Source organism: Salvelinus fontinalis, chromosome 15 (genome assembly GCF_029448725.1).
Source record: "Salvelinus fontinalis isolate EN_2023a chromosome 15, ASM2944872v1, whole genome shotgun sequence".
NCBI classification, from domain to species: Eukaryota; Metazoa; Chordata; class Actinopteri; order Salmoniformes; family Salmonidae; genus Salvelinus; species Salvelinus fontinalis.
Window position 1 is genome coordinate 9,790,847 of NC_074679.1, and position 13,009 is coordinate 9,803,855.

General features: G+C 52.2%; 1 protein-coding gene across 1 annotated transcript; it reads left to right on the forward strand.

Moving 5' to 3' along the window:
- The first annotated feature begins 386 nt into the window (after nucleotides 1-386).
- On the forward strand, nucleotides 387-12,586 carry rp1l1a (rp1 like 1a). Its single transcript, XM_055862388.1, has 11 exons — nucleotides 387-638; nucleotides 711-883; nucleotides 1,456-1,684; nucleotides 2,892-3,022; nucleotides 3,131-3,240; nucleotides 3,969-4,306; nucleotides 4,428-9,533; nucleotides 9,810-10,694; nucleotides 10,802-11,002; nucleotides 11,201-11,950; nucleotides 12,149-12,586. The coding sequence occupies exons 1-11, from the start codon at nucleotides 396-398 to the stop codon at nucleotides 12,584-12,586; spliced, it is 8,604 nt and encodes a 2,867-aa protein (XP_055718363.1). The 5' UTR covers nucleotides 387-395.
- The last annotated feature ends 423 nt before the right edge of the window (nucleotides 12,587-13,009 follow it).

The following is a 13,009-nucleotide window of genomic DNA, read 5'->3' on the forward strand; positions in this document are numbered from 1 at the left end:
TGTCACACACATACATACAAAAAAAGTGCAGAGGATACACTCAAAAGTCAAGAGACTTGTTTCCATTGTGGTCCTCTATTGGTGGCCAAGGGCTACGCCCAAACATCAAGTGATATGGGCAGTCTATACCATGAATACATTTAGTCTTATCCATAGCCAGTCACAGTCATGTGTATAGGTTATCTACTCTGGATAGCTGCTCTGTGTCAGGTGCTCTGTGTCAGGTGCTCTGTGTCAGGTGCTCTGTGTCAGCTGCTCTGGACAGCTTATCTACATCCAGGAATTGGGTGGTTGCTGTTTTTTCATTCCCAAGCCTGTGTGTGTTAAGTGGGTTATGTGTTGACAGTGTATGTGTGTGTGTGTGTGTTCTCTCTAGGTGTATGTGAGAGGGCAGCATGCAGTTGGCTCCAGCAGGTTTGTGGGACCCCCATGGGCCCCAGTCTGAAGATGGCTCCCCCCTCCCCCTCCCCCTGCATCCACCCTCCGCCTCTCACCTCTCCCATGTGATTGCCGCGCCACCAGCTAAGCGAATCACCTTCTACAAGAGAGGCGACGATAAGTTTGCAGGTGTGAGGATGGCGGTCCACAAACGCAGCTTCAAATGCTTTGACGCACTGCTGGATGACCTGTCGCAGAAGGTCAGAACACACACACACACACACATTAAACCTCTGTCGTGGCGTTGAACCTAAACGTGTATCTGTGTGTAGGTGCCCCTGCCATTTGGGGTACGTACGGTCACCACCCCCAGAGGAACCCACAGTATTAAACATCTAGAGCAGCTGGAGGACGGAGGGTGTTACCTCTGCTCTGACAGACGGCAGGCTAAACCAATCAACATGGAGCTGGCTGGCAAACGCCCTGCCCTCTGGCACCACCCCAGGTGAGTGTTTGTATGAATATCTGTGTGTATATAATCGTGTGAATATGATGCATGTTGTTTATCATGTGTATGGCAGTGACGTTCAGGGGACGTTTAAGATGAAGGAGGACGATTATCATTTTTGATGAACATGGCCTTATTTCTAATACAGCATATTGGATGACTGTCATTCATATTCCATTCATTCAGTTCAATGTAACATTAATAGGTTTAGGCTACTTACTACATGATACTCAAATTTTCCCTGTACCCATCATGAGGTTGCTACAACCTAGCCTATGAATGACAGTTTACAATGTAGGTGCACACGGATCGAGATAAAAAAAAAATGTAATCAAGCTGACAGACAGTGGCTGTTGACCTATATTACAAAACAGTGTTTTAATAAATAATTTGGTGAAATGTAAATGTATGTAGTTTAGTTTTATCTTAAAAGGATTACGTTTTTAAATGTTTCACTATTTGTATTTTTCTGAAATTCACTGAGGAGGATGGTCCTCCCATTCCTCTGAAGAGGAGCCTCCACTGGTGTACGGTGTGTGCGTGTTCACGGTGTGTGTGTCCCACTACAGCCGCCGAGTGCCACAGCGACCAGCAGAAGACCCTTGCCCTCCCACTGCTCCAAGCCACACCCCTACACGGCAGCGGCGCATCCTATTGGTCAGAAACAGCGACCCTGCGGTGAGGAGGAGTGTGATTCTGAGCCGCCGCTCGACCCGAAGCCTCCGAGTGTTTCTGGAAGACATCTCGGAACTGATGCAGTGTCACGTCAGGAAATTATACACACTGGAGGGGCGCAAGGTACATCTGGTAGTGTGGTGTGTTGGGGAGGAGGGATGGGAGTGTGTGGTGTCTTGGGGAGGGGGGATGGGAGTGTGTGGTGTCTTGGGGAGGGGGGGATGGGAGTGTCTTGGGGAGGGGGGGATGGGAGTGTGTGGTGTCTTGGGGAGGGGGGATGGGAGTGTGTGGTGTCTTGGGGAGGGGGGGATGGGAGTGTGTGGTGTCTTGGGGAGGGGGGATGGGAGTGTGTGGTGTCTTGGGGAGGGGGGGATGGGAGTGTCTTGGGGAGGGGGGGATGGGAGTGTGTGGTGTCTTGGGGAGGGGGGATGGGAGTGTGTGGTGTCTTGGGGAGGGGGGGATGGGAGTGTGTGGTGTCTTGGGGAGGGGGGATGGGAGTGTGTGGTGTCTTGGAGAGGGGGGGATGGGAGTGTGTGGTGTCTTGGGGAGGGGGGGATGGGAGTGTGTGGTGTCTTGGGGAGGGGGGATGGGAGTGTGTGGTGTCTTGGGGAGGGGGGGATGGGAGTGTCTTGGGGAGGGGGGGATGGGAGTGTGTGGTGTCTTGGGGAGGGGGGATGGGAGTGTGTGGTGTCTTGGGGAGGGGGGGATGGGAGTGTGTGGTGTCTTGGGGAGGGGGGATGGGAGTGTGTGGTGTCTTGGAGAGGGGGGGATGGGAGTGTGTGGTGTCTTGGGGAGGGGGGATGGGAGTGTGTGGTGTCTTGGGGAGGGGGGGATGGGAGTGTGTGGTGTCTTGGGGAGGAGGGATGGGAGTGTGTGGTGTCTTGGGGAGGGGGGGATGGGAGTGTGTGGTGTCTTGGGGAGGGGGGATGGGAGTGTGTGGTGTCTTGGGGAGGGGGGGAATGGGAGTGTGTGGTGTCTTGGGGAGGGGGGATGGGAGTGTGTGGTGTCTTGGGGAAGGGGAGATGGGAGTGTGTGGTGTCTTGGGGAGGGGGGATGGGAGTGTGTGGTGTCTTGGGGAGGGGGGATGGGAGTGTGTGGTGCCTTGGGGAGGGGGGGATGGGAGTGTGTGGTGTCTTGGGGAGGGGGAGATGGGAGTGTGTGGTGTCTTGGGGAGGGGGGATGGGAGTGTGTAGTGTCTTGGGGAGGGGGGATGGGAGCGTGTGGTGTCTTGGGGTGGGAGCAGTGTGGTGTGTGTGTAGTGTGCAGAGCCTGATGTGCCCAGGTGTGTTAAAGTTTATACGCACTTACGTGTGTGTGTGCGCGTGTGTAGATTGACAGTGCACAGAGCCTGATGACGTGTCCAGGTGTGTTGGTGTGTGTGGGTCGAGAGCCCTTCAGACCTCTACTGCTGGAGTACGTAACCAAGAGCTCTGAGGAGAAACTTCCTGGACTGGGGTCGCGGTTAGTTTATAGAAAAACTGCTGTTCTATTTGAATATCTTCTATTCATTTCTATTCTATTCTATTTTATTAAATTTATATTGATTGGTTTATTGATTGATTGACCAAGGCCAACTGGAAACGGGGCCCGCTCCCCCGGTACTGGAGCCCGCTCACCTGGTAACGGAAAAGGGTCACGTTCTAGTGTCTGCAGCGAGGGACACGACATCAAGAAGAACGGTAGGTCATGATGTGTTTGTCTGTGAGTGGTAGTGTGTGTTACTGTTGAATATCCAGAAATAATCATATTTCCTCTCTGTTTTGTTTCCCTTCATTTTTTTGCGCTCTCTCTTTCCCTCCCTCTTTCTCTCTCTTTCCCTCCCTCTTTCTCTCTATCTTTCCCTCCCTCTTTCTCTCTCTCTTTCCCTCCCTCTTTCCCTCCCTCTTTCTCTCTCTCTGCCCTTCCTCTTTCTCTCTCTCCCTCCTTTCCTCTTTCTTTCTCTCTCTCTCTCCCTCCCTCTTTCTTTCTCTCTCTTTCCCTCCCTCTTTCTCTCCCTCTTTCTCTCTCTCTTTCCCTCCCTCTTTCTCTCCCTCTTTCTCTCTTTCTTTTCCTCCCTCTTTCTCTCTCTCTTTCCCTCCCTCTTTCTCTCTCTCTTTCTCTCTCTCTTTTCCTCCCTCTTTCTCTCTCTCTTTCCCTCCCTCTTTCTCTCTCTCTTTCCCTCCCTCTTTCTCTCTCTCTTTCCCTCCCTCTTTCTCTCTCTCCCCCTCCCTCTTTCTCTCTCTCTGCCCTTCCTCTTTCTCTCTCTCCCTCCTTTCCTCTTTCTTTCTCTCTCTCTCTCTCCCTCCCTCTTTCTCCCTCTCTCTCTCTCTCTCTCTCTCTCTCTCTCTCTCTCTCTCTCTCTCTCTCTCTCTCTCTCTCTCTCTCTCTCTCTCTCTCCCTCTCTCCCTCTCTCTCTCTTTCCTGGTAGTGAACTTTGGTCTGGAGACTAAGAAGAGCATCATCCATCCTCGCTTAGACTCTTCAAACCGCTCCACCCGTTTCTCTCTCTCCTCTGAGAAGTCCTACGCTAACGGCCTCAGCACTTGTCCCCACTCCCACAGCGGGAGGGAGGCGGTGCTGAACGATGACATAGAGAAACGTGTGCTGGTGAACAAAGATGGCAGCCTGTCTGTGGAGATGAGGGTGCGGTTCAATCTCCACAACGACGAGACGCTTCAGTGGTCCACGGAGATTAAGAAGTCTCCGTCTGACTCTCTGACAAATGACTGCTGTCCGCTCAGGGAAGCCCCGCCCTGCTACCTACAGGTACACTTTGCCTTTTTGAGTTTTCTTGTTTTATATTACTCCAGTTTTTTATATGTTTTTATTCATTTCAGTAACGGTGCTTTACAAATAAAATCTATTGTTATCATTATGTTTCCTATAGCAGGGCCAATCTGAAAGCTGCTCGGACCCTGACTACGCTTTTTGTGTTGCTGAAGCTGCCGACTACGCCCCCAAGCCTCCACAGCGCTCCCTGAAGGAGCCACAGCCCCGCTGCGCCTGCTGCTACCAGAGACCTGACCCGGAGTATGACCTCTGGGAAAACCCCGCCCACATCCAGACTTCTAAGCACTCCCATTCCAGGGTTAGACACACCCACTCTTCTAGCTCCTCCTCCTCCTGCCGCTCCAGCAGGGTGGTGAGGAGACGGGCGATGCACAAGGAGGGTTCCGAGCCCGGAAGGGTTGTCCAGGAGTGCTGCGTCAGGGAGGAGGTACAGCGTCGGGTGGAGGTGGAGAGGGATGGAGGGATGGTGGAGGTGTGTACAGTCAGTCGAAGTGAGCTCAATCTGACAGACAACCAGGGGGAGGAGCGTCCTCTTTCTAGCTCCTCCCACGTACTCCAGGCGCTTCAGGAAAATGTGGATGCCCTCCCTCCCAGCGCCTCACGCTGCTGCCATAGCAACGACCCCCCACAACCGCTCCCTTTGACTCCGCGACCTCCCAGCCACTTGTCCAGCTCCTTCAGGAGCAGGAAGCACACCCCTGCCCCACAGCGAGAGGAGAGGGGAGAGGGGGAAGAGGAAAGGCGTGACATGGGTGAGGAGAGGGCTAGCAGAGCCTCCTCCCGGCGCACTTGTCACTCGTGTTCCTGCCGTGGTGGAGAAGTCACCCCTCAGGCCGACCAGAAGAGGGCGGACAGCCAAGCCTCCCACAGATCTAGATCCTTCAATAGAATCACAACCCCTGTGGCTTCAGAGGAGGGAGATGATGAAGATGATGAAGAAGAGAGGGCAGTCAGCGTAATGTCCACTCACACCGGTCTCTCCGGGGGATCGGGTGGGTCAGTGGGGTCTATGGGGTCCACTGTGTGTCCTCACTGTGGCGGGTGTGACCATAGCTCCAGCCCTGCATCCTGCCCTTCACAGAGGTCACAGCGATCTAAATGTGAAGAGGTGAGGTCAGGGAGCGGACTCTCGGGTGGCTCAGATGAGTCCGGTTTTTCTCAGAGGACCAACAGGTCCAACTGTACCCACTACTACCAAGAGGGCCGAGCAGCCAGCAGAATGTCACACCTGTCTCTGCCCGAGGAGGGAGAAGATACAGGGAAGGAGGGAGAGTTGGAGGTTGGCGAGAAGAGAGAAGAGGGGGAGAAAGAGGAGAGAGCAGCCAGTGCCCTCTCAGCCAAATCCTTCTCTTCAGTCAAGGGCAGGAACTCCAGAACCTCCCATAAATCTAAGGCTTCAGAATCCCTTGCAGACATGGAGGAAGAGATGGAGGAAGAGATGGAGGAACAGATGGAGGGAGAGATGGAGGAAGAGATGGAGGAAGAGATGGAGGAAGAGATGGAGGGAGAAGTGGAAGACAGAAGAGAGCAGAGACCAGCAAGCGCCATGTCAGCTAAATCTAACCTCTCAGTAAAGTCCAACAGGTCCCATAAGTCCTATGGCAGCAAAACTGAATGGGCACCTTCCCCCAACTTACCAGAGGCACCAGCTACTGACGAGGTGGGAGAGGAGAGACCAGCAAGTGCCATGTCAACTAAATCAAACCTCTCAGCCAAGTCTAGCAGGTCTCATAAGTCCACCTGTAGCAAAACAGATGGGTCCACAAACGTTTCCGCGAGGGAAGCATCTCCCAGATCAGAACCAGAAGCTGCTGAGGATACAGGAGCAGCAGAGACAGAGGACAGAGAAGCCAGTGTTATGTCAGATAAAACCAGTGTTTCAGCAAAGTCCAGCAGATGTCATAAGTCTACGTTTAGTCAGAGTGTTAAGGCTGTTTCTGTCAGCTGTGACACACCTGAAGTCCCTGGTGTTAAGACAACCGGGGAAGGTGAAGAGGCAGAAGAGGGCGAGAAAACAGAGGAGAGGGCAGAGAGCTCCATGTCCGCTAAATCCAACCTCTCAGCAAAGTCCAGCAGGTCCCATAAGTCCACCTACAGCAAAGCAGAACAGGCCCCTTCCCCCAACTCAGAGGCGCCAGAAACTGAACCTGGTGTAGATGAGGAGGGAGAGGAGAGAGCAGCGAGCGCCAGGTCAACTAAAACCAGCGATTCCGCAAAGTCCAGCAGGTCCCATAAGTCTACCCGTAAAGCTACCTCTCCAAAGCCAGCCGCTTGTGAAACACCAGTCAACGATCCAGCAGAGAACACAGAGGAACAGAGAGCAGCCGTGTCAGGTGAAATCAGGGCTTCTGTCAGGTCTAGCAGGTCTCACAAGTCTACCTGTAGTAGGAGTGCTAGGGCTGAGACACCTGTTGCTAAAGACATCCCTGCTATTGAAACAACAGAAGGAGATGAGAATGGATCTGCTGCTGCTGCAGGAGACACAGAGGAGAGACCGGCAAGCACCACGCCAGCTAAAATGAACGCTTCAGTTAAGTCTAGCAGATCTCATAAGTCTACCAAACCTTCAGAGAGGGTTGTCTCTTCCAGCTTTAAAGGGGCTAACATCCTGGCTATTGAAACAACAGTGAAGTCTAGCAGATCTCATAAGTCCACCTGCAGCAAAGCAGAACGGGCCTCTTCCCCCAACTCACCAGCTGAACTTGCCCCTTCTCCCAACTCACCAGAGGTACCAGCTTCTGCTGTAGATGAGGAGGGAGAGCGAGCAGCGAGTACCGTGTCTGCTAAAACCAGTGCTTCAGCAAAGTCCAGCAGATCTCACAAGTCGACCTGCAGTAGGAAAGTCAGGGCTGAGACACCAGGGACTAAAAACATCCCGGTTATTACGACGACAGGGGGAGAGGAGACGGTTGACGATACAATTGTTGCTGGAGACACAGAGGAGAGACCAGCGAGCGCCATCTCAGCTAAAACCAGTGCTTCAGTCAAGTCCAGCAGGCTTCATAAATCTACCTGCAGCAGGAGGGCTGAGAATCCAAGCTCTAAACCAGCCGATGTCCCTGTTATTGAAACAACAGGAGGAGACGAGGTCGGAGAGGAGAAAGAGAGAGCAGCCAGTGCCATGTCAGCTAAATCTAACACTTCAGCAAAGTCCAGCAGGTCTAACAGGTCCACCTGTAATGGAAGCACTAAAGCGGTCTCTCCAGCGGCTCAAGATATTCCCGCTATTGAGACGACAGGTGAAAAAGAGCAGGGGGACAAAGAGGAAGAGATATCTGAGGAGAGACCGGCTAGTGCGATGTCAGCTAAATCAACCACTTCTGACAAGTCCACCAGCTCTCATAAGTCCAGCAGTAGTAGAAGGGCTAAAACGCAAGCTGATGTCCCTGTTGTTGAGACCACCGGAGGAGACGAGAAGGGAGAGGGGACAGAGAGACCAGCGAGTGCCATGTCGACTAAATCCAACGTTTCAGCAAAGTCCAGCAGGTCTCACAAGTCCACCTGTAATAGTGGAAGCTGTAGAGCGGTCTCTCCAGCACCTAAAACAGCAGACGTCCCAGCCATTGAGACAACAGGGATTGACAGTGAGGGAGAGAAAACAGAGGAGAGACCAGTTAGCGCCATGTCGGCTAAATCTCACGTCTCAGCTAAGTCCAGTACATCTAATAAGTCTAATGGGAGTAACAGAAGTATGTTTCCTCACCTGATTAAAGAGAGAGGTGAGAGAGGTGTTAGACCTGTCCCCAGCACGACAGGAGATGACCTTGAGACAGACAGTGTGAAATCTGCCATGAGCACAAAACTCAAAAGTAAAGCAGATTCCTACCCTATCAGACCCCTCTCCAGAACATCACAGATCAGCGCTGAACCTACCAATCAAACACTGCCTGCCACCACCGAGACAACCAATGAGGAGTCTCAAAGTCAAGCCGCCAGCAAGGCTGCAGACAGAGTTGATGAGGAGAAAGCAGATGAGGAGAAAGCGCCTAGCGTACGCTCCAAGAGACCTGCTAAAGCAGCTGGAGACTCCAGGCCTGCGTCGGCTTCCTCCGCACGCTCCACCAGGTCAAAGGTGAAAGTTGAGAAAGCCAGCGATGCCCAGGAGGAGGAGAGTCCAAATACAAGCGCCTCCGACTTCCTGCAAGTGAAAGGTCAAGGTCACCGAGTCAAAGCTCAGAGTGACACAGGCAGCGGTCGCTCTGTGAAGACGGTGATAGAAAGGAAGTCCAGACCAAAGTCACCGCGAGCGAGAGACTCTCCCTCCCCGTCCCCCAGTCCCACCATTCAATTGGAGACGGCCAGCATCAGTGACAGCCTCCTCTCCCAGTTCCTGTCAGCTGCTGACATGCTCAAGGGGAACATGGCCGCCGTGCGCCCCTCCAGCCCTGCAGGGTCAAAGGTTAGCCTCACTGAGAGTGGGAAGAGTGGACAGAGCCGGAGGAGCAGGAAACCCAAACAGGAAGAGGCAGAGTTAGAGATGCTGGATCTCCTCTGTCTGCCTAACACCTTGCCCAACGACGTTGTCAGTGATTGGCTGAGAGGCATACCTGCCGACGGCGGTATGGATAACCCTGAAGACGAGATGAACAAGGGAATTGAGGAGACAGAAGGAGAGGAAGCCGTGGAGAAAGGAGGGGAAACGGAAGGACAGGAAGGAGACGAGACTACGGAGAAACAAGAACCGGTTGAGACCACAGTGCTGGAGCAGGAGAACACGGCTGAAACAAGACAACAGGAAGAGGAAGTGGAGCAGGAAAAAACAGCTGAAATAGGACAACAGGAAGAGGAATTGAAGCAGGAGAACACAACTGAAGCAGGACAACAGGAAGAGGAACAGGAGAACACAGCTGAACCAGGACAACAGGAAGAAGAAGAGGAAGTGAATGAGGCTGCAGAGCACCCAGAGGAAGAGGTGAAAGAAGAGGAGGAAGAGAGAGGAGAGGAGGAGGGAGCAGCAGTGGAGCAAGAGAAGGAAGAAAAAGAAGAAGAGAGGGAGGAGAGAGGAGAAGAGGGGGGCGAGTGCTCTGAGTGCGCTGGCTTCTGCCCTGACCCAGCCCCGCCCACCAATGACATCACTTTCTCTCGTCCTCGCCACCTGTTCCTCAGTAAAGAATCAGAGCTGCCTCGGAGCTGCCACTCATCTGTGGCAGTAATGAAGGTTCTACTGAGCCCTACACTGGGCCGATGCAGCTCCCTACCCGAGGTACTTCCTGTTTCTAGACTTGTCCTTGCATACTTTTACTTTCCAGTGAGCACAAGATGTATTTTCAACATCTTTTCAACCCAAAATAGGTATTTTCCAAATCTTTTCCTCAGAGGGTTATATACTTTATAGTTTTACTGATATACTTCATACTTTTAAACTATTATTCATTTCATATTTTTATTGTGTCATATTCATGGTTTGTATGACTTTCAGGGAGAGAATTATTATTATTTTTTGATACAATTTATTCCTAATTCTATCCCTTTACTCCAGATAAGTCCTGTGTACGGACGCAGACTGAGCTCCTCTGCTAAAGGTCTGCTGGACTGTCTGGCCCAGCTGCAGCTCATCGACCCGCACTCTCTTCCAGCTGCAGATCCAAGCCCTGACAGGGACCAGCGATACCAAGAGGTCATGGATATACTAGAGTCACTGTGGCTGTCTAAGCCCAACCCCGGGAAGGGGAAAGAGGGAGAGGCAGAGGGAAAGGAGAGGTTGAAAGACTCTGGTGTGGACCTGAGCAGTGGCTCAGCAGGGTCGGGGGGTTCTGGGAAAGGCAAACAAGATGAAACAGCGGGTGACATCACTCCCATTGCGGAGAGAGAGGAAGAGGGAGGGGAGGGGGAGGCAGGAGAGACAGAGGAAAAGGAAGGGGAGGCAGGAGAGACAGAGGAAGGAGAGGGGGAGGCAGGAGAGACAGAGGAAGGAGAGACAGAGGAAGGAGTAGGAGAGACAGGGGGAGAGGGAGGAGATGGAGAGACAGAGGGAGAGACAGAGGGAGGGGAAGGAGCATCACCAGAGCTGCTTTCAGACACGGCCACCCCAGACATCGCCAGCCGAGTACAGAGCAGTCCAGGGGAGGATGAGGCGATCTCAGAGTCGCCCGCAGGGAGAGGTGAGATGCTGCAGACCCCTGAGAGCCTCAGAGCCCCAAGAAGCCCATCCTCCTCAAACAGCACGGCCTATAAGTCCCCCACTGACATAGAGAGAGACACCCCGGAGGACACCACCAGCTCAGGGACACCTCCGTCAGTCCAGCGAGCGCTGCTCACCAAGCGTGTCTCCCAGGACCCTGACCCGGTCTGGGTTCTCAACCTGCTGAAGAAGCTGGAGAAACAGTTTATGACCCACTACGTCGACGCCATGGCTGAGTTCAAGGTACTGATACAACAACACGAATCATTATCATCATCATCATCATCATCATATTCATCACAATCATTTTTTGAATGAATAATCTTGATAATACTGTTGTGTTTGTGAAGGTGCGTTGGGACCTAGACAACAATGTGATGTTGGACACTATGATCACTGAGCTGAGAGACGAGGTGAAGAAGAGGATCCAGACGAGCATTGATCGTGAGCTGAGGAAGATCCGGGGGCGTGCGGGGCGGGGGGGCGTGCCGCGCCCTCCTATCCTGTCCCGGGATTCAACTGTTACAGACCAGAGGAGGCGGAGGTTAAAGGTGGGAGGGGCCAACACCTGAGTTTTCTAAATCACCTTTGAAGTCACTCAGTAACAAAGTCACTATTTTAGTTTCACAGCTTTTTAAAAACTTTTAAGTAAGACTTTATTACATAATATATTTGAATTCCTAATTTATTGTAAAGTGTATTGTCATGTTTTGCATACATTCCTAATAAAGTTTGACTGTGCTTTGAAGGTCATGAAGGTTCAGTCAGTGAACAAGAGTGACGGGGAGCAGGGTTCGGGGGCGGATGTGAGTGACCAGCGCAGCGAGGGTGAGGATGAGTACTGTCCCTGCGACGCCTGCATACGGAAGAAGGCGGATGTCCAACAAATCAAAATGGAGGCTGTGGTCGCCACAGCGCCGGTGATAATGGCGTTTGATCTGCGTAAGATCCTGCTGATGAAGAAAGACCCAAAGCCTCTTGCGCCCTCTAGCCCCACGGAGGGGGAGGACAATGAGCGCCTGGAATTGGAGGAGAAGAAAGAGGAAGAGGAGGGTGTGAATCTAGAGGTGGTACACAAAGACGAGGAAGAGGAGGAGACCAAGGAGGATATTATACCAACTGTTGTCATAGAGGAAGCTATCCCTGAGGAGGAAGAGGAAGGAGTGACTGAGGGAGAGGAGGGAGAGGAGGAAGCACAGGAGAGTGATGGAGCTGAGTCTGTGATGGGGGAAGTAGAGGAGGAGATAGCTGAGGAAATAGCTGAGGAGATAGAGGCTGAAGAACAGGAGGAGGATGGAGTGGTGGAGGGAACAGAGGAGGAGGAAGGAGAGATGGGAGGTGAAATTTCAGGAGGAGATGGCGTGGAGGGGGCGCAGACTGGAGGGGGGGAGGAGTTAGTAGAAGGGGAGGAGGAAGGAGCAGGGGACGCTGAAGCAGTGCAGGAGGATCAAGCAGGAGGAGCTGAAAACACTGTTGATGGACCAGCAGAGGGGGATGAGGTGGTGGAAGAGATGGGAGAGGGGGAGGAGACGGGTGAGGAGGAGGGAGAGGGGGAGGAGGGAGTAGAGACGGGAGAGGGGGAGGAGGGAGTAGAGACAGGAGAGGGAACAGCTGAGGAGGATGAAACAGGAGGAGAGGAAGAGGAGGAGGATGGAGGAGAGGAGGCAGAGGAGAACAATGTGGTGTCTGAATTCAAGGTGGAAAAAGAAGAGGAAGAAGAGAATGAAAACACAGCAGGAGAGACAAGTGGAGAGGAGGAGGGAGAGACGGGAGCAGAGGGAGAGACTCCTGAGGAAGGCACAGAGGGCAATGTGGGGGCGGAGGATGCTGTGGAGGAGTTGAATCCTGAAGAAGAGAATGAAGAGGTGAAAGAGGGAAACAGAGAAATCCCCCTGATAAGCCAGATGACCAGAACCTCTGTGGAGTCCCAGCCAGGATCTATGGAGAACACAGTTTCACCAATGCGCTCTTTAACCCCCATAGAGACCAAGGAAACCGGCTCTGATGGACACAAGATGGCGTCTGCAGGTGAGGGGTCTGGGGGGAAAGGCCAGAGGAGGAGCCGATCTCCAGCCAGAGCCAAACGCAGGAAACCCAAAGAGAGCGATGTAGAACTAGATGATCTAGAAATGTAACCCTCACAGGACATAGTAATGATCTATGACGTCCAGTTCTATCACAGAAGATAGAACTCGATGTCCTAGATCTGTAAGCATCACAGTCACATAAAGCACTTTATAATCCCCTCTCTAGGTTAAGAATATCTATACCGGAGGTATTGCACAGGTGAAGGTAGATTCTGCCAAGTCAGAGTGGCATGTACGTGTTATTGCTATGGAAGGGTATAACTGAAACTTGAAATTATCATAATCTTACAAACCATAAGATGTCATGTGAAAATTATATTTGTATATTTCTAGAAACCAATTGTATTTATGTCTGATTTTATTTTCCTTGAGGGATATATATTCTCTATTTGTATAGAGGGTGTATATTCTCTACTGTATAGAGGGATATATATTCTCTACTGTATAGAGGGATATATATTCTCTACTGTA

Bases quoted from the DNA above. Each gene is read 5' to 3' on its own strand.
- rp1l1a (XM_055862388.1), top strand. From the start codon at position 396: ATGCAGTTGGCTCCAGCAGGTTTGTGGGACCCCCATGGGCCCCAGTCT. The intron at 1,685-2,891 runs GTACATCTGGTA...GCGCGTGTGTAG, and splicing joins ACACACTGGAGGGGCGCAAG to ATTGACAGTGCACAGAGCCT. The intron at 11,003-11,200 runs GTGGGAGGGGCC...TGTGCTTTGAAG, and splicing joins AGAGGAGGCGGAGGTTAAAG to GTCATGAAGGTTCAGTCAGT.